Genomic DNA, 25,660 nt, shown 5'->3' with positions numbered 1-25,660 from the left:
CTGTCCATTGAGGGGTAGGGCTAGGGGGATAGAAGGGGATGGGCTGTCCATTGAGGGGTAGGGCTAGGGGGATAGAAGGGGAGGTGCTGTCCATTGAGGGGTAGGGCTAGGGGGATAGAAGGGGATGGGCTGTCCATTGAGGGGTAGGGCTAGGGGGATAGAAGGGGAGGTGCTGTCCATTGAGGGGTAGGGCTAGGGGGATAGAAGGGGATGGGCTGTCCATTGAGGGGTAGAGCTAGGGGGATAGAAGGGGATGGGCTGTCCATTGAGGGGTAGAGCTAGGGGGATAGGCTGTCCATTGAGGGGTAGGGCTAGGGGGATAGAAGGGGATGGGCTGTCCATTGAGGGGTAGGGCTAGGGGGATAGAAGGGGATGGGCTGTCCATTGAGGGGTAGGGCTAGGGGGATAGAAGGGGATGGGCTGTCCATTGAGGGGTAGAGCTAGGGGGGTAGAAGGGGATGGGCTGTCCATTGAGGGGTAGAGCTAGGGGGATAGGCTGTCCATTGAGGGGTAGGGCTAGGGGGATAGAAGGGGATGGGCTGTCCATTGAGGGGTAGGGCTAGGGGGATAGAAGGGGATGGGCTGTCCATTGAGGGGTAGGGCTAGGGGGATAGAAGGGGATGGGCTGTCCATTGAGGGGTAGAGCTAGGGGGGTAGAAGGGGATGGGCTGTCCATTGAGGGGTAGGGCTAGGGGGATAGGCTGTCCATTGAGGGGTAGGGCTAGGGGGATAGAAGGGGATAGGCTGTCCATTGAGGGGTAGGGCTAGGGGGATAGAAGGGGATGGGCTGTCCATTGAGGGGTAGGGCTAGGGGGATAGAAGGGGAGGTGCTGTCCATTGAGGGGTAGGGCTAGGGGGATAGAAGGGGATGGGCTGTCCATTGAGGGGTAGAGCTAGGGGGATAGAAGGGGATGGGCTGTCCATTGAGGGGTAGAGCTAGGGGGATAGAAGGGGATAGGCTGTCCATTGAGGGGTAGGGCTAGGGGGATAGGCTGTCCATTGAGGGGTAGGGTAAGGGGGATAGAAGGGGATAGGCTGTCCATTGAGGGGTAGAGCTAGGGGGATAGAAGGGGAGGTGCTGTCCATTGAGGGGTAGAGCTAGGGGGATAGAAGGGGAGATGCTGTCCATTGAGGGGTAGAGCTAGGGGGATAGAAGGGGAGGTGCTGTCCATTGAGGGGTAGAGCTAGGGGGATAGAAGGGGAGGTGCTGTCCATTGAGGGGTAGAGCTAGGGGGATAGAAGGGGATGGGCTGTCCATTGAGGGGTAGGGCTAGGGGGATAGAAGGGGATGGGCTGTCCATTGAGGGGTAGAGCTAGGGGGATAGAAGGGGATGGGCTGTCCATTGAGGGGTAGAGCTAGGGGGATAGAAGGGGATGGGCTGTCCATTGAGGGGTAGGGCTAGGGGGATAGAAGGGGAGGTGCTGTCCATTGAGGGGTAGAGCTAGGGGGATAGAAGGGGATGGGCTGTCCATTGAGGTGTAGGGCTAGGGGGATAGAAGGGGATGGGCTGTCCATTGAGGGGGTGGGACAAGGGTGGAAGTAGGGTGAGGCTGGGGGCCAGTCTGTTAGAGTGAGTTGGCCGTGATGAAGACATAGATCCGGGCCAGGAACGTAGTGAAGGTGCCCTGTCTCCAAAGCTTCATCTCCACATCAATCAGAAAGTCCCGTGGCTCACGCACCTGCCTGTGCATGTACACCGCGCCCGTGTAGGCGTTCAGCTTCCGCGTGCTAAAGTAGTTCTCCAAGTTGCCCTGGGTGATGCTGATGATGACGTTGTCCCCGGAGTAGGCGGGGGAGGGGCCGATGCGGAAGATCTGGGCAGGGATGACGATGTTGGTTTGGAAGCTCAGGTGGTAGTAGGTGATCCTGAGAGGAGAGTTCTGACAGTCCAGCAAGTTGGGGCAGCTCTGTCGTTCACAGCGCCTAGAGGACCAGCCAATGAGAGAGTCAGAATTTCAAAACTATATTAATCAGAATGAAAATAATGAAAAAGACAGACTCACAGAATGAGAACAGTCAAAACATGAGCCAGATAGTCAGTCAGTCAGTCAGTCAGTCAGTCATGGAATCAACACATCATAAATAATAACAGTCAAATGGGCAGAATCATAGAGGCAAAACTTGACTGTTTTTCCAGGTCATTTCAGAATAAGATAGAAGAGAAATAAAGCCAATCGCAGACAGCTCTTCTGAATCCTGGCTGATCTATCATGGCCTCTGTGTCCACTGTGGCCTTTCTGTTTCACAGCATTGATCTGATTACCCAGCCTGACACATTCCTCTCAAGGGAAACATTGTTCCTTCCTGCGTACACTCCACTAGTTGGAGAAAAACCTCTAAAGAACTTTGAACTTTGAGAAAATCAAGAGAGCACAGTTTTCCAGCCCCAGAGGGCAACATGAAAATACCTCTGAAAATGTCCATTCATTGTTGTTTGAACTTTTCCAACAACACAAAAGATTACAATTCTTCAATTCAACTGTAGTTCCTCTCTTTTCCAAGGAGTCCTGGGATATCGGATTAGTAGAGATACAGTCACTTACATGTCAGAGGATTTGCGGTAGTTCTGTGGACAATTGAAGGACAGACAGCGAAAGCCTCCCTGGATGTTGTAGCAGGTCTCAGCCAAGGAACAGTTATGGGCCCCGATGGTACACTCGTCTATGTCTGTAACCCAAACCATAGTCAGCTCAGAGGTAATGTGTGTGTGTGTGTGTGTGTGTGTGTGTGTGTGTGTGTGTGTGTGTGTGTGTGTGTGTGTGTGTGTGTGTGTGTGTGTGTGTGTGTGTGTGTGTGTGTGTGTGTGTGTGTGTGTGTGTGTGTGTGTGTGTGCGTGCGTGTGTGTGTGTGTGTAATGTGTGTATCAGTGTCTCCTCACCTCTGCAGGAGCGTCCGTTGGGAGACATGGTGTAACCGTACTCGGGACAAGCACACTGGTAGCTCCCTGGGACGTTGACACACTTAAAGGAACACAGGTGGCCAATGCTCTGGGCACACTCATCAATGTCTTCACAGGTGTGTCCATCCTCCCTTAGGTAGGAGCCCTGCCTGCAGTAACACTGGTAGGAGCCATAGATGTTGGCACACTCCTGACTGCAGGGGTTGGTTAGACACTCATTCACATCTGTAAGACATTCAAAGATGGAAAAAGACTCCTAAAACAATGCCATGACACCACAGAATGCAACATATGTCTGTGTCTCTGTCTCTCCACCAACATCCACTATCCACTACTACTATCAGTCGAATCTTACAGTCCTCTAGAGGTGTGACGGGGGAACAAAAGCCTTCTCTGTACTGCTGGGGGTGTTGCAGGACAGACAGACAGACAGACAGACAGACAGACAGACAGACAGACAGACAGACAGACAGACAGACAGACAGACAGACAGACAGACAGACAGACAGACAGACAGACAGACAGACAGACAGACAGACAGACAGACAGACAGACAGACCGACCTTCACAGTTCTTGCCATCCCTGGATAAGCTGAACCCAGCGGTGCAGGAACACTGATAGGATCCCGGGGTGTTCTCACAGGTCTGGGCACAAAGGCGGCCAGGGTAGCGCCAACACTCATTCACATCTAAAGAGAGTGGGGGGAGAATGTGTGTGTGTGTGTGTGTGTGTGTGTGTGTGTGTGTGTGTGTGTGTGTGTGTGTGTGTGTGTGAGAGAGAGAGAGAATATGCGTGTGTGTGTGTGTGTGAGAGAGAGAGAGAGAGAGAGAGAGAGAGAGAGAGAGAGAGAGAGAGAGAGAGAGAGAGAGAGAGAGAGAGAGAGAGAGAGAGAGAGAGAGAGAGAGAGAGAGAGAGAGAGAGAGAGAGAGAGAGAGAGAGAGAGTGTGTATACAAAACATATGCATGTATGTGTGTGCACCTCCTTAGTGTATGTGTGTGAATATGGGTTGGACGTGGAGGGGCCAGCTGCCTGCTGATAAGTCAAAACACTCCACTGGAGTTCATTATTATTAAAGTCACATACCAGTGAATCAGCACACTGTCCTCTGCAGCGGCTGGCTGGCTGACTGACTGCAGCCCAGAGGAGCAGGAGTTAAGACTGCAGCAGGAGCGAGCTGCCTGGGAGACTAACTGCAGCAGGAGCGAGCTGCCTGGGAGACTAACTGCAGCAGGAGCGAGCTGCCTGGGAGACTAACTGCAGCAGGAGCGAGCTGCCTGGGAGACTAACTGCAGCAGGAGCGAGCTGCCTGGGAGACTAACTGCAGCAGGAGCGAGCTGCCTGGGAGACTAACTGCAGCAGGAGCAAGCTGCCTGGGAGACTAACTGCAGCAGGAGCGAGCTGCCTGAGAGACGAACTGCAGCAGGAGCGAGCTACCTGGGAGACTAACTGCAGCAGGAGAGAGCTGCAGCAGGGATGAACTGCAGCAGGATAGAGCTGCAACAGGAGACTAACTGCAGCAGGAGCGAGCTGCCTGGTAGACTAACTGCAGCAGGAGCGAGCTGCCTGGGTGACTAACTGCAGCAGGAGCGAGCTGCCTGGGAGACTAACTGCAGCAGGGACGAGCTGCCTGGGTGACTGACTGCAGCAGGAGCGAGCTGCCTGGGAGACTAACTGCAGCAGGAGCGAGCTGCCTGGGAGACTAACTGCAGCAGGAACGAGCTGCCTGGGAGACTAACTGCAGCAGGAACGAGCTGCCTGGGAGACTAACTGCAGCAGGGACGAGCTGCCTGGGTGACTGACTGCAGCAGGAGCGAGCTGCCTGGGAGACTAACTGCAGCAGGAGCGAGCTGCCTGGGAGACTAACTGCAGCAGGAACGAGCTGCCTGGGAGACTAACTGCAGCAGGAGCGAGTTGCCTGGGAGACTAACTGCAGCAGGAGCGAGCTGCCTGGGAGACTAACTGCAGCAGGAGCGAGCTGCCTGAGAGACGAACTGCAGCAGGAGCGAGCTGCCTGGGAGACTAACTGCAGCAGGAGCAAGCTGCCTGGGAGACTAACTGCAGCAGGAGAGCTGCCTGGTAGACTAACTGCAGCAGGAGCGAGCTGCCTGGGAGAATAACTGCAGCAGGAGAGCTGCCTGGGAGACGAACTGCAGAAGGAGCGAGCTGCCTGGGAGACTAACTGCAGCAGGAGCGAGCTGCCTGGGAGACTAACTGCAGCAGGAACGAGCTGCCTGGGAGACTAACTGCAGCAGGAGCGAGGTGCCTGGGAGACTAACTGCAGCAGGAACGAGGTGCCTGGGAGACTAACTGCAGCAGGAACGAGCTGCCTGGGAGACTAACTGCAGCAGGAGCGAGGTGCCTGGGAGACTAACTGCAGCAGGAGCGAGGTGCCTGGGAGACTAACTGCAGCAGGAGCGAGGTGCCTGGGAGACTAACTGCAGCAGGAGCGAGCTGCCTGGGAGACTAACTGCAGCAGGAACGAGCTGCCTGGGTGACTAACTGCAGCAGGAGCGAGGTGCATGGGAGATATTTCAACTAGCCTACCAAAACCACCCAGAACTACTCTGACAGAGATTTTTATTTAAATGATAAAGTTAAAGGGAGAGCTTCTTCTCTTGAGGTCAGTAGGCCACACAGTACCTACCCACACAAGTCTTCCTGAACATGTCGTACTGGTAGCCCGTCTGGCAGTCACAGCGGTAGGAGCCGGGCAGGTTGTGGCAGATCTGTCCCTCCCCACAGCGGTGCAGAGCGCTTTGACACTCATCCACATCTGGATACAGGAAGAGCGGTAGAGAGGAAGAGAGGAAAGATACAGAGTGGGTACTGTGGCTCAATGTCAACCATCTCTATTAAAGACTTGTTGATGGTATTAACCATGGAAATGAAAACTCCACAGATCTGTATACCTCTCCTCCTCTTACCTATGCATCTGGCTCCGTCTGGGCTGGCATGGTAACCACGGCTACACATTATGATCTTCCTCTGGCAGCTGTAGGATCCCACAGTGTTGATACAGTTAAAGCCTGGACTGCAGGGCTGGCCCACTACACTACATTCATCTATATCTGATGGATAGAGAGGACAATGGAGGGAGGAGAGAGGGCGGATGGACACAGGGTTGGAGACAGAGGGAGGGAGGTAGGGAGGTAGGAGAGAGGACGGATGGACACAGAGGGAAGAGAGAGGGTTGGAGACAGAGGGAGGGAGGGACAGTTTGAGAAGGGAAGATAGAAAAGGAAGAACAGAGGACCACGGGAGGACAGGGTGAAAGACAGGGTGAAAGCAGCCAATTAGTCACACTGTGTTACTCAGAGGCAGACATACAGTGGGGCAAAAAAGTATTTAGTCAGCCACCAATTGTGCAAGTTCTTGCACTTAAAAAGATGAGAGAGGCCTGTAATTTTCATCATAGGTACACTTCAACTATGACAGACAAAATGAGAAAAAAATATCCAGAAAATCACATTGTAGGATTTTAATGAATTTATTTGCAAATTATGGTGGAAAATAAGTATTTGGTCACCTACAAACAAGCAAGATTTCTGGCTCTCACAGACCTGTAACTTCTTCTTTAAGAGGCTCCTCTGTCCTCCACTCGTTACCTGTATTAATGGCACCTGTTTGAACTTGTTATCAGTATAAAAGACACCTGTCCACAACCTCAAACAGTCACACTCCAAACTCCACTATGGCCAAGACCAAAGAGCTGTCAAAGGACACCAGAAACAAAATTGTAGACCTGCACCAGGTTGGGAAGACTGAATCTGCAATAGGTAAGCAGCTTGGTTTGAAGAAATCAACTGTGGGAGCAATTATTAGGAAATGGAACACATACAAGACCACTGATAATCTCCCTCGATCTGGGGCTCCACGCAAGATCTCACCCCGTGGGGTCAAAATTATCACAAGAACGGTGAGCAAAAATCCCAGAACCACACGGGGGGACCTAGTGAATGACCTGCAGAGAGCTGGGACCAAAGTAACAAAGCCTACCATCAGTAACACACTACGCCGCCAGGGACTCAAATCCTGCAGTGCTAGACGTGTCCCCCTGCTTAAGCCAGTACATGTCCAGGCCCGTCTGAAGTTTGCTAGAAAGCATTTGGATGATCCAGAAGAAGATTGGGAGAATGTCATATGGTCAGATGAAACCAAAATATAACTTTTTGGTAAAAACTCAACTCGTCGTGTTTGGAGGACAAAGAATGCTGAGTTGCATCCAAAGAACACCATACCTACTGTGAAGCATGGGGGTGGAAACATCATGCTTTGGGGCTGTTTTTCTGCAAAGGGACCAGGACGACTGATCCGTGTAAAGGAAAGAATGAATGGGGCCATGTATCGTGAGATTTTGAGTGAACACCTCCTTCCATCAGCAAGGGCATTGAAGATGAAACGTGGCTGGGTCTTTCAGCATGACAATGATCCCAAACACACCACCCGGGCAACGAAGAAGTGGCTTCGTAAGAAGCATTTCAAGGTCCTGGAGTGGCCTAGCTAGTCTCCAGATCTCAACCCCATAGAAAATCTTTGGAGGGAGTTGAAAGTCCATGTTGCCCAGCAACAGCCCCAAAACATCACTGCTCTAGAGGAGATCTGCATGGAGGAATGGGCCAAAATACCAGCAACAGTGTGTGAAAACCTTGTGAAGACTTACAGAAAACGTTTGACCTCTGTCATTGCCAACAAAGGGTATATAACAAAGTATTGAGATAAACTTTTGTTATTGACCAAATACTTATTTTCCACCATAATTTGCAAATAAATTCATTAAAAATCCTACAATGTGATTTTCTGGATTTTTTTTCTCATTTTGTCTGTCATAGTTGAAGTGTACCTATGATGAAAATTACAGGCCTCTCTCATCTTTTTAAGTTGGAGAACTTGCACAATTGGTGGCTGACTAAATACTTTTTTGCCCCACTGTACATCATACACTCCCATTCCCTGGGATCATTTTGGTGTGTGTTTCCCTCTATTTTCTCATCTTCTAACCCTGCCTTTGACTGTTTTTCAGTGGTTCAGAACTGCCTCGACATGCCCCAGTTCCTTTCCCCCAGGCTCATTCCTCAGTATCAGAATGTACTGACTGGAGGAGGGTTGGCTTTCATCCGCCCCACTGCTGCCCACTCTGCTCTGCTCCCCTCTGATCCCGCTCCTGTGTGGCATTCAACCCCTCTTTACCTGGTCTGGGTATACCTTTACATTTATATTGACACACTGCTATAGTTATGTTCATAATGTTACATTCATACTATTACTCTTGTTAACAGTGGCCCAGGTCTGCCCAGCCCAGCCCAGTTAGCCCCGACAGCCCCTCTTACCAATGCAGTTTCCATGTGTGTCCTGTGTGAAGCCCATGGAGCAGCGAGGTTTGGCATTACACCTGAACGAGCCCTCACTGTTCACACACTCTAAGCCTGGCCCACAGTTATGAGTCCCCTGAAAACACTCATCAACATCTGTAAACAGAGACAGGAATAAGCAGGATGCATATTAGAAATTAAATCTAATGTATGACAAATTATCTAAAAACATGTTTGGTTGGTGATCTATTGTCAGTTTGTAATCAATCTATTGTAATCCATTAAGTTGCTTAGAGAAGTAAAATGCATATGTTACGAGCCTGTTAGAGTGTAATGTCTACTGTAACCACTGGGTGCCACTGTGTTACTGTGGCTTTGAGACAGCAGCTAGAACACTCCTGAATTACCAGATAAATCATTTCACATAGATATATTTATACACTCTCCTTCCCCTTTAAGAAAACAATCAACAGTAAAAAGGTTAATTCTCCAACTTCAGAGAGGATCTTAGGAATGTTCCCCCCACCAATCATCCTCATTACATTAGCACAACAGCAGATACAGCTTATTATTTCTCCATGATGAATTATCTCCAATGAGCCAGCCTGTCAGACCATAGTTATGTGCATTAGTCTTCCTATTCTCTGGTGTTTGTATCTGTGACAGTAGAGAGCAGTGAGTTCCCCCAGAGCACAGCTCCTTACAGCTCTTTCCACTTGTCTACACTGGGATTCCCCTGATGTCAATCATCCTGACACATCTGCTGTTGTACACAGCCTTGTCACTGCAGAGAAATCACATCTGTCATAAACAGGGCTTAGAGAGCGAACTTCTCTCTCTCTCTCTCTGTGTGTGTGTGTGTGTGTGTGTGTGTGTGTGTGTGTGTGTGTGTGTGTGTGTGTGTGTGTGTGTGTGTGTGTGTGTGTGTGTGTGTGTGTGTGTGTGTGTGTGTGTGTGTGTGTGTGTGTGTGTGTGTGTCTTCCTCTGTGCATGTACTGCATGTCTGTGAGGCTCTATGATCCCTGTAGGGACATCATACGGTATGTACCATGTTAAAGCCTCAGCTTGGCCCCTGGGAAGGGCAGGGCTTCAACTAGCACATTAAGACAATCCTGGTCTGGGCACGGCTGGCACAGGACTGAGTGAAGCTCTGACAGACCCAGACATACTGAGACAGAGGGAGAGACCGCGGTCAGGGACAGGAATAAACGTGTGAGAGATTGACAGGGTGCTCAGTCGCAGTCAAAGCAATACTATAGGAAGGTAATTGGCTCATGACAAATCAAGGAGGGAGCTGGCTCGACAACCTCACCGAGGCGAGGGAGTTCACTCTACCCAAGCAGGGACAGCAATTATTGGATAAGAAATTGGGGAAGACAATCAACTCATGGAGTAAGCAGTGAGGAGAGAATTTGCTCTCTTTGTAAGATGTAGGAGGGGAGGGGACTTCAGTCGATGAGAGGGGAGTTTAATTGATGTGAAGTAATGGGCAGGGAATTGAAAGAGGAGTAGAAACATAACAACACAGTCTCCATCCCACACTCCAACCAGCCAACAGAAGTGGCAGCAGTTATGAGCACCGTCTTAAATGCTCATTTGGTTGACTCACTGCTGTGCGAGTTTCATTTCCGTTGAAGCCCAGAGCAGCTGTAGTCCCTACTCTAACACCCCCACCAGAGCAGCTGTAGTCCCTACTCTAACACCCCCACCAGAGCAGCTGTAGTCCCTACTCTAACACCCCCACCAGAGCAGCTGTAGTCCCTACTCTAATACCCCCACCAGAGCAGCTGTAGTCCCTACTCTAACACCCCCACCAGAGCAGCTGTAGTCCCTACTCTAACACCCCCACCAGAGCAGCTGTAGTCCCTACTCTAATACCCCCACCAGAGCAGCTGTAGTCCCTACTCTAACACCCCCATCAGAGCAGCTGTAGTCCCTACTCTAACACCCCCACCAGAGCAGCTGTAGTCCCTACTGTAACACTCACCATCAGAGCAGCTGTAGTCCCTACTCTAACACCCCCACCAGAGCAGCTGTAGTCCCTACTGTAACACTCTCCACCAGAGCAGCTGTAGTCCCTACTCTAACACCCCCACCAGAGCAGCTGTAGTCCCTACTCTAACACCCCCATCAGAGCAGCTGTAGTCCCTACTCTAACACTCTCCACCAGAGCAGCTGTAGTCCCTACTCTAACACTCTCCATCAGAGCAGCTGTAGTCCCTACTCTAACACTCTCCATCAGAGCAGCTGTAGTCCCTACTCTAACACCCCCACCAGAGCAGATGTAGTCCCTACTCTAACACCCCCACCAGAGCAGCTGTAGTCCCTACTCTAACACTCTCCATCAGAGCAGCTGTAGTCCCTACTCTAACACTCTCCATCAGAGCAGCTGTAGTCCCTACTCTAACACTCACCATCAGAGCAGCTGTAGTCCCTACTCTAACACTCACCATCAGAGCAGCTGTAGTCCCTACTCTAACACCCCCACCAGAGCAGCTGTAGTCCCTACTCTAACACCCCCACCAGAGCAGCTGTAGTCCCTACTCTAACACTCACCATCAGAGCAGCTGTAGTCCATACTCTAACACCCCCACCAGAGCAGCTGTAGTCCCTACTCTAACACTCACCATCAGAGCAGCTGTAGTCCCTACTCTAACACCCCCACCAGAGCAGCTGTAGTCCCTACTCTAACACCCCCACCAGAGCAGCTGTAGTCCCTACTCTAACACTCTCCACCAGAGCAGCTGTAGTCCCTACTCTAACACCCCCACCAGAGCAGCTGTAGTCCCTACTGTAACACTCTCCACCAGAGCAGCTGTAGTCCCTACTCTAACACCCCCACCAGAGCAGCTGTAGTCCCTACTCTAACACTCACCATCAGAGCAGCTGTAGTCCCTACTCTAACACTCTCCACCAGAGCAGCTGTAGTCCCTACTCTAACACCCCCACCAGAGCAGCTGTAGTCCCTACTGTAACACTCTCCACCAGAGCAGCTGTAGTCCCTACTCTAACACCCCCACCAGAGCAGCTGTAGTCCCTACTCTAACACTCACCATCAGAGCAGCTGTAGTCCCTACTCTAACACTCACCATCAGAGCAGCTGTAGTCCCTACTCTAACACTCTCCACCAGAGCAGCTGTAGTCCCTACTCTAACACCCCCACCAGAGCAGCTGTAGTCCCTACTGTAACACTCTCCACCAGAGCAGCTGTAGTCCCTACTCTAACACTCACCATCAGAGCAGCTGTAGTCCCTACTCTAACACCCCCACCAGAGCAGCTGTAGTCCCTACTGTAACACCCCCACCAGAGCAGCTGTAGTCCCTACTCTAACACTCACCATCAGAGCAGCTGTAGTCCCTACTCTAACACTCACCATCAGAGCAGCTGTAGTCCCTACTCTAACACCCCCACCAGAGCAGCTGTAGTCCCTACTGTAACACTCTCCACCAGAGCAGCTGTAGTCCCTACTCTAACACTCACCATCAGAGCAGCTGTAGTCCCTACTCTAACACCCCCACCAGAGCAGCTGTAGTCCCTACTCTAACACCCCCACCAGAGCAGCTGTAGTCCCTACTCTAACACTCACCATCAGAGCAGCTGTAGTCCCTACTCTAACACCCCCACCAGAGCAGCTGTAGTCCCTACTCTAACACCCCCACCAGAGCAGCTGTAGTCCCTACTCTAACACCCCCACCAGAGCAGCTGTAGTCCCTACTCTAACACCCCCACCAGAGCAGCTGTAGTCCCTACTCTAACACTCTCCATCAGAGCAGCTGTAGTCCCTACTCTAACACCCCCACCAGAGCAGCTGTAGTCCCTACTCTAACACCCCCACCAGAGCAGCTGTAGTCCCTACTCTAACACCCCCACCAGAGCAGCTGTAGTCCCTACTCTAACACCCCCACCAGAGCAGCTGTAGTCCCTACTCTAACACCCCCACCAGAGCAGCTGTAGTCCCTACTCTAACACCCCCACCAGAGCAGCTGTAGTCCCTACTCTAACACCCCCACCAGAGCAGCTGTAGTCCCTACTCTAACACCCCCACCAGAGCAGCTGTAGTCCCTACTCTAACACCCCCACCAGAGCAGCTGTAGTCCCTACTCTAACACCCCCATCAGAGCAGCTGTAGTCCCTACTCTAACACCCCCACCAGAGCAGCTGTAGTCCCTACTCTAACACCCCCATCAGAGCAGCTGTAGTCCCTACTCTAACACTCACCATCAGAGCAGCTGTAGTCCCTACTCTAACACCCCCATCAGAGCAGCTGTAGTCCCTACTCTAACACCCCCATCAGAGCAGCTGTAGTCCCTACTCTAACACCCCCATCAGAGCAGCTGTAGTCCCTACTCTAACACTCTCCATCAGAGCAGCTGAGACCCATCTCTCTCTCCATTTCCTTCCAGTAGTCAACAACAGGACTTTAACAACTTGCTCATCTCATAGCTCTATCTCAGAGCACACTGGCTGTGGATAAGAGCCCAGAATTAGCATACCCTGCCAAGTGTGGGCAATGGTAATAATGATTAAGGCTGTGAGGTTTCTTTTTGTGTTGGAGCATTGTACATTCTCCACCGACATAAACACAAGTCAAGTGAGATTTTCGTATAGAGGGTATGCAGGCAAAACCTAATGCTAATATCTTGTTTGTAATCATATTCAGCATCAAATAGACTTGTTCGTGTGGTCAGTTTAAAAACTTGTGTAATTACTGTACCGTAGCTTACATGAAGCATGGTTCAAGATCTAATTGACAACTCCCAATCTCTGACTCGTAGTCACTCCCATGGGTGGCAACTGTGATTGTTAAGTTTTACAATGTGCTTTCCTCACATTGTGAAAGGTCAAATTAATACACACCAGTTGTTGTGTTGCTACTAGTTACAACTATACATGGGTCTACTGGAGAGTGAATGATTTGGGTGTTATACAGTTTGCAGCTACTGTTCTGTCTCCATACCTTCACAGACGTCGTTGTTGATCTGGTAACCCAGAGAACAGGTGATCTGACACACAAAACTACCAGCCGTGTTCACACATCTCTCGTTCATCTGACAGGTACGAGTGGACATCAAACACTCATTGATATCTGTGTGAAAGGAGAGAGAGGTGGAGAGAAACCAAGAGAGAAACCAAGAGAGACACCGAGAGAGACACCGAGAGAGACACCGAGAGAGACACCAAGAGTGAAACCAAGGGTGAAACCAAGAGAGACACAGAGAGAGACACCGAGAGAGACACCGAGAGAGAAACCAACAGAGACACCAAGGGTGAAACCGAGGGTGAAACCGAGAGAGACACCAACAGAGACACCAACAGAGACACCAAGGGTGAAACCGAGAGAGACACCGAGAGAGAAACCAAAACAGACACCAAGAGAGACACCAACAGAGACACCAAGGGTGAAACCGAGGGTGAAACCAAGAGAGACACCGAGAGAGACACCGAGAGAGACACCAAGGGTGAAACCGAGGGTGAAACCGAGAGAGACACCGAGAGAGAAACCAAGACAGACACCGAGAGAGAAACCAACAGAGACACCAAGGGTGAAACCGAGAGAGACACCGAGAGAGACACCAAGGGTGAAACCGAGGGTGAAGCCGAGAGAGACACCGAGAGAGACACCAACAGAGACACCAAGGGTGAAACCGAGGGTGAAACCGAGAGAGACACCGAGAGAGAAACCAAAACAGACACCGAGAGAGACACCAACAGAGACACCAAGGGTGAAACCGAGGGTGAAACCGAGAGAGACACCGAGAGAGACACCGAGAGAGAAACCAACAGAGACACCAAGGGTGAAACCGAGGGTGAAACCGAGAGAGACACCGAGAGAGAAACCAAAACAGACACCGAGAGAGACACCAACAGAGACACCAAGGGTGAAACCGAGGGTGAAACCGAGAGAGACACCGAGAGAGACACCGAGAGAGACACCGAGAGAGAAACCAACAGAGACACCAAGGGTGAAACCGAGGGTGAAACCGAGAGAGACACCGAGAGAGACACCAATACAGACACCGAGAGAGACACCGAGAGAGACACCGAGAGAGAAACCAAGACAGACACCGAGAGAGACACAGAGACAGACACCAACAGAGACACCAAGGGTGAAACCGAGAGAGACACCGAGAGAGACACCGATAGAGACACCGAGAGAGACACCGAGAGAGAAACCAAGACAGACACCGAGAGAGACACCAACAGATACACCAAGGGTGAAACCGAGGGTGAAACCGAGAGAGACACCGAGAGAGAAACCAAGACAGACACCGAGAGAGAATACAACAGAGACACCAAGGGTGAAACCAAGAGAGACACCGAGAGAGACACAGAGAGAGAAACCAAGACAGACACCGAGAGAGAAACCAACAGAGACACCAAGGGTGAAACCGAGGGTGAAACCGAGAGAGACACCAATAGAGAACCCAAGACAGACACCGAGAGAGAAACCAAGACAGACACCGAGAGAGAAACCAAGACAGACACCGAGAGAGAAACCAAGACAGACACCGAGAGAGACACCAATGGTGAAACCGAGAGAGACACCGAGAGAGACACCAACAGAGACACCGAGAGAGACACCAACAGAGACACCGAGAGAGACACCGAGAGAGAAACCAACAGAGACACCAAGGGTGAAACCGAGGGTGAAACCAAGAGAGACACCGAGAGAGACACCGAGAGAGAAACCAAGACAGACACCGAGAGAGAAACCAACAGAGACACCAAGGGTGAAACCGAGGGTGAAACCGAGAGAGACACCGAGAAAGACACCGAGAGACACCAAGAGTGAAACCAAGAGTGAAACCAAGAGAGACACCAAGGGAGACACCAATGGAGACAACAAGAGTGTAGGAGGGGAGATACAAAAGCAAAAAGAGAGAATTAAAGCATGAGACAAGATGGAGAGAGAGGGAAATGGGATGGAAAGGGTAAATCAGAGTAAGTGAGAGAAATGGAGAGGGAAAGTAAGCACATTGGAATACCCTAGTCGCCCCTAGTCCTTTTAAATTCTTAGTGTAACACAGGGGCAGTCCCAAATAGATTAAGCAGCCTGGCCTCCACAGAGAGAAGGGATTGGGGGCACAGCCACAGGGTGTAAGTCTCACACAATGAGAGATCTGTCAAAACACTGCACCACCATGTCACAACAGAACAATCCACTGCCACCAAGCAGGAAGTCTCAGTCTGCAAGAAGCGATGGCTTATCCCTTTAATATGGAATCCGAGCAATCTCTAACAAGGGTGGCGTGACATATGCTTTTCTACCAGATTACTTAGACAGATACAGTAGCTCACTAATCAGCTTCATCGTAACAACCATACAATCCCATATTGTCTCAACTAGTAGACGTGTGTGGCGTGTAGTACTGTAGGGACAGTGTGAGATCACAAAGAAAAAAACATATTTAATCACATAGTGGAACCTGCCTCCAAGTATAAGGCTCTGTTAGTCTGCAGCCTGGCGTCTTCGCCTCCAATGTCACTGTGAGAAAAGGGGATTAGTACTCTGGTTAGCAATGTGCATGCTCCGCCCACCTGAGAACCTTTCCATTTCCTGTGTTTGAGGAGTGCAAAATCCACTTGTCACTTAAATCTAGATTGATTGCTTTCATTTTACTCTGGTGACTCTTTCCAACTCTTGCTTGTGCCATTAGTGTGTTCCCGTTAATGTAATGACCGGGGAAACCTTTGTAATGACCTGCCAAACACGCTCCGGTAATGGCTGAAATGAGCTCAATGGAATACATCGGCATTCTGTTGCCTCTATAAAAACATGAACGTTTCGTCTGGGATTTAACGCATCGTCTCAGCAGTTACATCACAAGAAAGAGAAGAAAGATAACTTTATTTTTGTGGGTGATGATGTTTGTGCATTTGAAAAAAGGTATGATTTAATAAAGGTTAAATGTTTACAAATTAGATGCGCTGAAATAAAAGCATCTTTCCAAAAAGGAAAACTGGGATGATAGTAATATTATGTCTGATCTCACATCACAGTTTACTGGTCACACACATGATTAGCAGATGTTATTGGTCACATACACATGATTAGCAGATGTTATTGGTCACATACACATGATTAGCAGATGTTATTGGTCACATACACATGGTTAGCAGATGTTATTGGTCACATACACATGATTAGCAGATGTTATTGGTCACATACACATGATTAGCAGATGTTATTGGTCACATACACATGGTTAGCAGATGTTATTGGTCACATACACATGATTAGCAGATGTTATTGGTCACATACACATGGTTAGCAGATGTTATTGGTCACATACACATGGTTAGCAGATGTTATTGGTCACATACACATGATTAGCAGATGTTATTGGTCACATACACATTGTTAGCAGATGTTATTGGTCACATACACATGGTTAGCAGATGTTATTGGTCACATACACATGGTTAGCAGATGTTATTGGTCACATACACATGATTAGCAGATGTTATTGGTCACATACACATGGTTAGCAGATGTTATTGATCACATACACATGGTTAGCAGATGTTATTGGTCACATACACACATGGTTAGCAGATGTTATTGGTCACATACACATGGTTAGCAGATGTTATTGGTCACATACACATGGTTAGCAGATGTTATTGGTCACATACACATGGTTAGCAGATGTTATTGGTCACATACACATGGTTAGCAGATGTTATTGGTCACATACACATGGTTAGCAGATGTTATTGCGTGTGTTACGAAATGCTTGTGCTTCTAGTTCCGACAGTGCAGTAATATCTAACAAGTAATCTAACAATTCCACAAAAACAACCTAATATACACAAATCTAAGTAAAGGGATGAAATAAGAATATATACAAACAAATATATGGATGAGCAATGACCGAGCGGCATAGGCAAGATGCAATAGATGGTATATATAAGATACAGTATATACATATGAGATGAGAAAGGCAATATATGTGTCAGGTTTTGGCCAGGACTGTTCTGGTTTTTTGTCACTAGATGTCCCCATTGCACCTTTTTTGTACCTTTTGTTTTTCCCTTGCTCTAATTATTGTTTGCACCTGTATGTCGTTCCCTTGTTAGTATTTAATCCCTGTGTGTTCCTCAGTTCCTTGCTCAGTGTTTGTATGTTAGCACCCAGCCCCAGCCCAAGCCTTGTTGTGAACATATATTTTTCTCTTGTTGGATTTTCCAGAGGTTCTCTGGTTTTGTTCTTTTGTATTTTGGATTAGTCTTTTGAGGTTTGTTTTTCCCTTGCTGTTTTTACCACTTTGTGGATTTTCTTTGTATTTTGGAAGATATCTATTTTTTATTAAACCACCATCTCTAGTACTGCTGTGTCTGCCTCATCTTCTGGGTTCTGCCGATTTAGTGACTGTTTCTCGCACCGGGTCCTGACAATATGTAAACATTATTAAAGTGACTAGTGATCCATTTCAAGATTTCAAGTCTGTATGTAGGCAGCAGCCTCTCTGTGTTAGTAATGGCTCTTTAGCAGTCTGATTGCCTTGAGATAGAAGCTGTTTTTCAGTCTCTCGGTCCCAGCTTTAATGCACCTTCTGGATGATAGTGGGGTGAACAGGCAGTGGCTCAGGTGGTTGTTTTCCTTGATGATCTTTTTGGCTTTCCTGTGACATCGAGTGCTGAAGGTGTCCTGGAGGGCAGGTAGTTTGCCCCCGGTGATGCGTTGTGCAGACCGCAACCCCCTCTGGAGAACCTTGCGGTTGTGGGCAGTGCAGTTGCCGTACCAGGCGGTGATACAGCCCAACAGGATGCTCTCGATTGTGCATCTGTAAAAGTTTGTGAGGTTTTAGGTGACAAACATAATTTATTCAGCCTCCCGAGGTTGAAGAGGCGCTGGTTCGCCTTCTTCACCACGCTGTCTGTGTGGGTGGACCCTTTCACTTTGTCAGTGATGTGTACGCTGAGGAACGTAGCAGGGTGCTCCCTCTGCTGTTTCCTGAAGTCCACGATCATCTCCTTAGTTTTGTTGACGTTGAGTGAGAGGTTGTTTTCCTGACACCACACTCCGAGTGCCCTCACCTCCTCCCTGTAGGCCGTCTCGTCGTTGTTGGTAATCAAGCCCACTACTGTTGTTTCGTCTGCAAACTTGATGATTGAGTTGGAGGCGTGCATGGCCACGCAGTCATGGGTGAACAGGGAGTACAGGAGGGTGCTATGTACGCACCCTTGTGGGGCCCCAGTGTTGAGGATCAGCGAAGTGGAGATGTTGTTTCCTACCTTCATCACCTGGGGGCGGCCCGTCAGGAAGTCCAGGACCCAGTTGTAAAGGGCGGGGTCGAGAACGCTGAGCTGTAGTCAATGAACAACATTCTTACATAGGTGTAATCTAGAGCCAAGAGTTGTGATTTTAAATTGCATGGGTATCCTTCTCTTGACACACTTGTTGAGTCAGGCAAGAGAACATGATAACGATGGTAATTAATAATTAGCGAGGCAGTAGAGCGCAGGTAGGCCTAGAGACAAGTTTTTGGTGGTTGCAGCCCACTCCTTTATATTAATTTATTATTGTATGCAAATACACCCAGTGTATATGCAAATAAGGCACATTTCATTTTAAAGTCACATGAGGTTGTTGGCACCTAATTGGGGAGGATGGGCTTATGGTAATGACTGGAGCAGGATGAGTGGAATGGTATCAAATACATCAAACACAAACATAATTTGTTTTCCAACAGGACAATGACCCAAAACACACCTCAAGGCTGTGAGGGCTATTTGACCAGGGAGAGTGATGGAGTGCTGCATCAGATGACCTGGACTCCACAATCACCAAACCTCAATCCAATTGAGATGGTTTGGGATGAGTTGGAACGCAGAGTGAAGGAAAAGCACCCAACAAGTGCTCAGCATATGTGGGAACTCCTTCAAGACTGTTGGAAAAGCATTCCTCATGAAGCTGGATGAGAGAATGCCAAGAGTGAGCAAAGCTGTCATCAAGGTAAAGGGTGGCTTATTTTAAGAATCTCAAATATGAAATATATTTTGATTTGTTTAACACTTTTTTGGTTACTACATGATTCCATATGTGTTATTTCATAGTTTTGATGTCTTCACTATTACTCTACAATGTAGAAAATAGTACAAATAAATAAGAACCCTGGAATGAGTAGATGTGTCCAAACTTGTGACTGGTAAGGTATATATGAGTGCATTATAAGAAAAAAAGTGACATTTGACAATACATTCATTATGTCCGTGCCAGTTCAATGTTTTTTGAGCTATAATTCAGTCAATATCTTCATTCATTGTCCAACTGTTGCATTTATTAGAATAGCTTTAAACAATTACGATGACCGTTGCTAATCTGGTACACAGAGAGCAGCTCTACTCTGCTCCAGGGGCACTGGGGGGAGACTTGAGGAGAGACTGGAGTCAGTGACAGCCATTCAGAGACTCTGCACGACTGGAAGTGCTGAAATACTGAGCTGGTGTGCCCTCTGTGTAGGTGTGTGTGTGTGTGTCTTTTTTCTTACCTTCACATGATTGTCCGTCAGCCATCAGAGAGAATCCAGGGAAACAGGAGCAGCCAGGTCTACCAGCCACTGGGGAGCACTGTTGCATACAGATGCCATTTCCTGCTCAGAGGGTCACAACACAGCTCAACATCACACCAAAACACACCACAACACAACAGTAGTCAAGGTGACATACGTCACAGGGGGCCAGTCCCTGGCCCTGTGTGTGTGTTATATAACCTCTGTGTGATTTACTGTATCCCTGTGTACTCATTTCCTGTTTCCACTTTGACCCCTGACCTGTTCGGATTGTATTTCCTCATTGCGTCCCAATGGGACGGGATCCCCACCCTGGAATTATGGAGCCAAACACACACACCCTGAGGAGACCCCCACTACATACTATGCTGGACTACATGGGGATGGCTGGATACTTCACAATACACACAGGAGCTTTGTGGCCTTTGATGCAATCTTAAAACTTGTATGTGACATTTAAAAGTACAATGGGTCAAACATAACTAAAATGGACAAAGGCGGTTAAAGTATTTAACTGAAGGAGGAGACATCTGTCATGTGAAAGAATGTGACATGAATTATACTAGAAGTGTGCATGACTGAAAACCTTCTAGGCTTTGTGCTCTCTTAGGGGACTAATGGGTGTCTTCATTTACCTTTCTATTCCGTACCAAATATGCTGTTCCACTATGGTTCCTCTAATGCTGGCACACCATCATAATGGGACTACTTCCACACTACTTCCACTGATTCTAGACATGTATTTCGGTTCTTCTATCAAGACTAATGACTTATTTTAAGGTATGAAACCACAGTGGACATTGTGGTCTGCCAGGTCTACAGTAGATATGCACCACTCTGGCCTACTGTCAGGTTCTACCCACCCTCACAGGGGTTAACAGAGGTTGGAGTGGTGGAGGGTGCGGTGGAGGTAGCCTCAACCTCTGGCCTGTCATCCTCTCTCAACTTGTTCTCTTCATCGACCGTCTCTGTGAAAACAGAAATAAACTCATCACGGAAAATACTAATTAAACAGTATAACCAACAAACCGCCCAGTCATCCTGTCTTGGTGGTTAAAGAGAGAGCTGTGAAATGCCTTCAATTCATCCACAGATATGAGGCTAGGCGGCAACAGCGCACAGATGAAAGTTCCCTTAGAGACAGAGATTTGATGCACGACAGGAAAAGGCATGGCCTGCAGTCAAACCTGTGTTTTTATCAGCCTGCAGACTCACTGCACTTTTCTGTAAAGTAGGTATCACATTAGATTCCTGTTGAGACAGGCTTGTGCTGGTGAAAGCCCCATTCGATAAATGTATGGCACACTTACAGTAGCCTACAGTACAGTAGGTTGGAAATACCTGAACATACTGTCTTTACTAGTCTAAATGTATGAAGGCTACTGATAACTGTGAAGAAAGGCTTTATCAAAACAGTTTGAGATCTGGGGGCCTCCTGGGTGGCGCAGCGGTCTATGGCACTGATCAGTGCTAGAGGTGTCACTACAGATCCGGGTTCGATCCCAGGCTGTGTCGCAGCCGGCCGCAACCGGGAGACATATGAGGCGGCGCACAATTGGCCCAGCGTCGTCCGGGTTAGGGAGGGTTTGGCCGGCTGGGATGTCCTTGTCCCATCGCGTTCTAGCGACTCCTTGTGGCGGCCGGGCGCATGCACGCTGGCCCCGGTCGCCAGCTGTACAGTGTTTCCTCTGACACATCGGTGCGGCTGGCTTCCGGGTTAAGCGAGCAGTGTGTCAAGAAGCAGTGCAGCTTGGCGGGGTCGTGTTTCGGAGGACGCATGGCTCTCGACCTTCACTTCTCCTAAGTCCGCACGGGAGTTGCAGCGATGGGACAAGACTGTAACTACCAATTGGGGATAAAAAGGGGTAAAAAGTACACAAAAAAATACAATAAAATATGTATAAATGAGATCTGAATAACAATTATCAGTCTGAATCAGAGACAGTAGGCAGGAAGCAACGTTCAGGCCAGAGCAGGAAAATCATATGCTGTCAAAAGTGTGGACAAATATGGACAGATAGAGTCTGGTAGAAGTCTGAAAACACAGAAGGCTGTTAATCATACTGTTGAGAGAGTGGCTGTGAAAAATGGTTTGGCACACCAGGTACTACACTCTGGAATCAGTCATCCTTCACTGGTTTTATGTAATTAAACATAACTGTTCTATACTTTAGTGTCACGGCTGTTGAAGGAACTGGACCAAGGTGCAGCATGGTGATCGTACATGTTCTTTATTTTTATCAAAATGACGCCGAACAAAACAATAAACACTACAAAAAACAAACCGTGAAGCTCAAAGGCTATGTGCGCTAAACAAAGTCAAACTTCCCACAAACACAGGTGGAAAAAATAGCTACCTAAGTATGGTTCCCAATCAGAGACAACGATAGACAGCTGTCCCTGATTGAGAACCATACCCGTCCAAAACATAGAAATAGAAAATCATAGAAACACGTGCGGGACGTAGACCCCGCTCCACCGCAGGCTCACCCCACTTTGGGGACCCTCGCCGCCGACCCCGGACTGGGGACCCTCGTTGCTGGAGGCTCCGGACTGGACACCCTCGTTGCTGGAGGCTTCGGACTGGGCACCCTCGTTGCTGGAGGCTCCGGACTGGGCACCCTCGTTGCTGGAGGCTCCGGACTGGAGGACGTTGCTGGAGGCTCCGGACTGGAGGACGTCACTGGAGGCTCCGGACTGGAGACCCCCGTTGGAGGCTCCGGACTGGAGACCGTCGCTGGAGGCTCCAGACTGGAGGCCTTCGTTGGAGGCTTCGTGTCATGTCTCACAACTGGAGGCTTCTTGCCATGGATCATCACTGGAGGCTTCTTGCCATGGATCATCACTGGAGGTTTCGTGCCATGGATCATCACTGGAGGCTTCGTGCCATGGATCATCACTGGAGGCTTCTTGCCATGGATCAACACTGGAGGCTTTGTGCCATGGATCATCACTGGAGGCTTCGTGCCATGGATCATCACTGGAGGCTTCTTGCCCTGGATCATCACTGGAGGCTTCGTGCCATGGATCATCACTAGAGGATACTTGCCATGGATCATCACTGGAGGCTTCGTGCCATGGATCATCACTGGAGGCTTCGTGCCATGGATCATCACTGGAGGCTTCTTGCCATGGATCATCACTAGAGGATACTTGCCATGGATCATCACTGGAGGCTTCGTGCCATGGATCATCACTGGAGGCTTCGTGCCATGGATCATCACTGGAGGCTTCTTGCCATGGATCATCACTGGAGGCTTCTTGCCATGGATCATCACTGGAGGCTTCGTGCCATGGATCATCACTGGAGGCTTCTTGGCATGGATCATCACTGGAGGCTTCGTGCCATGGATCATCACTGGAGGCTTCTTGCCATGGATCATCACTGGAGTGGAGAGACAGACAGGAGGCCTGGCTCTCGGAGCAGGCACAGGACTCATCAGGCTGGGGAGACATACAGAAGGATTAGTTATTGGCCGAGGCACCGGATACACTGGGCCGTGGAGGCGCACTGGAGGTCTCGAGCTAAGAGCCTGCACAACCCGTCTTGGCTGGATGGTGACTTTGGCCCGGCACGTGCGGGAGCAGGCACAGGACGCACTGTGCTGTGCAGACGCACTGGAGACACAGATCTGGCGCAGGATATCCTGGCCTGAGGAGACGCACTGGAGGTCTGGAGAGCAGGGCTGGCACAATCCGTCCTGGCTGGATGCTCACACTAGCCAGGCAGATGTGGGGAGCTGGGATGTAGCGCACCGGGCTAAGAACGCGTACTGGAGACACCGTGCGCTCCACTGCATAACACGGTGCCTGACCAGTACGACGCCCGCCACGGTAAGCCCGGGAGTTGGCTCAGGTCTCCAACCTGACTCTGCCACACTCCCCGTGTACCCCCCCCAAAAAAATTGGGGCTGCCTCTCGGGCTTCCTTGCCAGCCGTGTTCGTCTCGCCGACTCCATCCTCCGGTATCCCTCTTCGCACTGCTCCATAGAATCCCAGGCGGGCTCTGGCACTCTCCCTGGGTCGACCGACCACCTCTCTACCTCCTCCCAGGTTGTCTCATACCCCTGGCCACGCTGCTCCTCCTTACCACGCTGCTTGGTCCTTTGGTGGTGGGAAGTTCTGTCACGGCTGTTGAAGGAACTGGACCAAGGTGCAGCGTGGTGATCGTACATTTTCTTTATTTTTATCAAAATGACGCCGAACAAAACAATAAACACTACAAAAAACAAACCGTGAAGTTTAAAGGCTATGTGCCCTAAACAAAGTCAAACTTCCCACAAACACAGGTGGAAAAAAGATCTACCTAAGTATGGTTCCCAATCAGAGACAACAATAGACAGCTGTCCATGATTGAGAACCACACCCGGCCAAAATATAGAAATAGAAAATCATAGAAACACAAAACATAGAATGCCCACCACAACTCATGCCCTGACCAAACCAAAATAGAGACATAAAAAGAATCTCCAAGGTCAGGGCGTGACATTTAGTTATTAATCTGGGTGCCAATCTGTTTTTATCCAACTTGTCATCGTATTGCCAATTAAGGCTACTGGTGTGGCGTTATTCAAGGCCCAAACAGACAGGCAACCAGGCTAATAGCTATGTGGTCTTGCACACAGTACAATGCATGGTCTGACATACTCTAACAACCTAAGAGTAGTTTTCCTTTACCTGGCACACAGCTGACCGCGTCCTTCTGGAGTACATAGCCAGGGTAGCAGGCACACCTGAAGGAGCCTGGGGTGTTGATACACCTGTGGTGGCATAGTGTTCCCTGGTAAACCTGGCACTCATCTACATCCTCCATCTCAAGAGGGCCCCCCACCGTGTTCTCCCTCTCCTGCTCCTCCTCCTCCCCGATGGAGAAGGCCTCTTTAGGGAACGGACTGTCTGACACTACAGGGTAAGGAGAGAGGGCTGTCACTAATAGCCTAACCTTTATGCTGTACAGTAGAATAGAGTCAAGTAAAGCAGAAGTTAACCAAGGCAGTACAAGATAATACAGAACAGGAACTGTATCTTATTTCTTAAACTGCATTGTTGGTTAAGGGTTTGTAAGTAAGCTTTTCATTGCAAGGTCTACACCTGGTCTACACCGGCGCATGTGACAAATACAATTTGATTTGATTTGTATCTCTCATAGAGGGGTCTATAGTAGTTCCCATCCTCACTCTGGCAGAGCAGTGAGGTGCACAACGTGGGGAGATTCCACTACAAAGCCTCTCTTTGTAGTGGAAGGGGGGGTAGAGTAAAAAGGTTTATTTTGTTTAACTCTGTGCCTTTCTTTGACAGGACACTGGTGCGTGTTACACTACCCCTCTTAGACAGGACACTGGTGTGTGTTGGCAGGACAGTGGTGTGTGTAGTGTGTTGGCAGGACAGTGTAGTGTGTTGGCAGGACAGTGGTGTGTGTAGTGTGTTGGCAGGACAGTGTAGTGTGTTGGCAGGACAGTGGTGTGTGTTGGCAGGGCAGTGGTGTGTGTAGTGTGTTGGCAGGACAGTGGTGTGTGTAGTGTGTTGGCAGGACAGTGGTGTGTGTAGTGTGTTGGCAGGGCAGTGGTGTGTGTAGTGTGTTGGCAGGACAGTGGTGTGTGTAGTGTGTTGGCAGGACAGTGGTGTGTGTTGGCAGGGCAGTGGTGTGTGTTGTGTGTTGGCAGGACAGTGGTGTGTGTTGGCAGGACAGTGGTGTGTGTAGTGTGTTGGCAGGACAGTGGTGTGTGTAGTGTGTTGGCAGGACAGTGGTGTATGTAGTGTGTTGGCAGGGGAGTGGTGTGTGTTGGCAGGACAGTGGTGTGTGTAGTGTGTTGGCAGGACAGTGGTGTGTGTAGTGTGTTGGCAGGGCAGTGTAGTGTGTTGGCAGGACAGTGGTGTGTGTTGGCAGGACAGTGGTGTGTGTTGGCAGGACAGTGGTGTGTGTAGCGTGTTG

At 49.4% G+C, this 25,660-nt stretch overlaps 1 protein-coding gene across 2 annotated transcripts in view; it reads right to left on the bottom strand.

Moving 5' to 3' along the window:
• Positions 1-623: 623 nt before the first annotated feature.
• Positions 624-25,660, bottom strand: part of LOC139542813 (fibulin-2-like) — a 64,114-nt gene continuing 39,077 nt past the window's right edge. Inside the window, exons 6-16 of one of the 2 annotated variants that reach the window (XM_071348673.1) lie at positions 24,406-24,630; positions 20,592-20,696; positions 19,708-19,809; positions 13,170-13,298; positions 8,230-8,367; positions 5,827-5,970; positions 5,547-5,675; positions 3,464-3,589; positions 2,880-3,125; positions 2,545-2,668; positions 624-1,924 (exon numbers count right to left, since the gene is read on the bottom strand). In XM_071348673.1, coding sequence (XP_071204774.1) covers positions 1,567-1,924; positions 2,545-2,668; positions 2,880-3,125; positions 3,464-3,589; positions 5,547-5,675; positions 5,827-5,970; positions 8,230-8,367; positions 13,170-13,298; positions 19,708-19,809; positions 20,592-20,696; positions 24,406-24,630 — 1,826 coding nt within the window. In that variant the 3' untranslated portion in view covers positions 624-1,566. The remainder of the gene's footprint in view (positions 1,925-2,544; positions 2,669-2,879; positions 3,126-3,463; positions 3,590-5,546; positions 5,676-5,826; positions 5,971-8,229; positions 8,368-13,169; positions 13,299-19,707; positions 19,810-20,591; positions 20,697-24,405; positions 24,631-25,660) is intronic. The other variant, XM_071348674.1, reaches the window with a different exon arrangement.

The sequence above is a fragment of the Salvelinus alpinus genome, chromosome 17, assembly GCF_045679555.1.
Source record: "Salvelinus alpinus chromosome 17, SLU_Salpinus.1, whole genome shotgun sequence".
Lineage (NCBI taxonomy): Eukaryota > Metazoa > Chordata > Actinopteri > Salmoniformes > Salmonidae > Salvelinus > Salvelinus alpinus.
The sequence above is the reverse complement of the archived record's forward strand: the minus strand, read 5'-3'. Positions and strand labels throughout refer to the sequence as shown.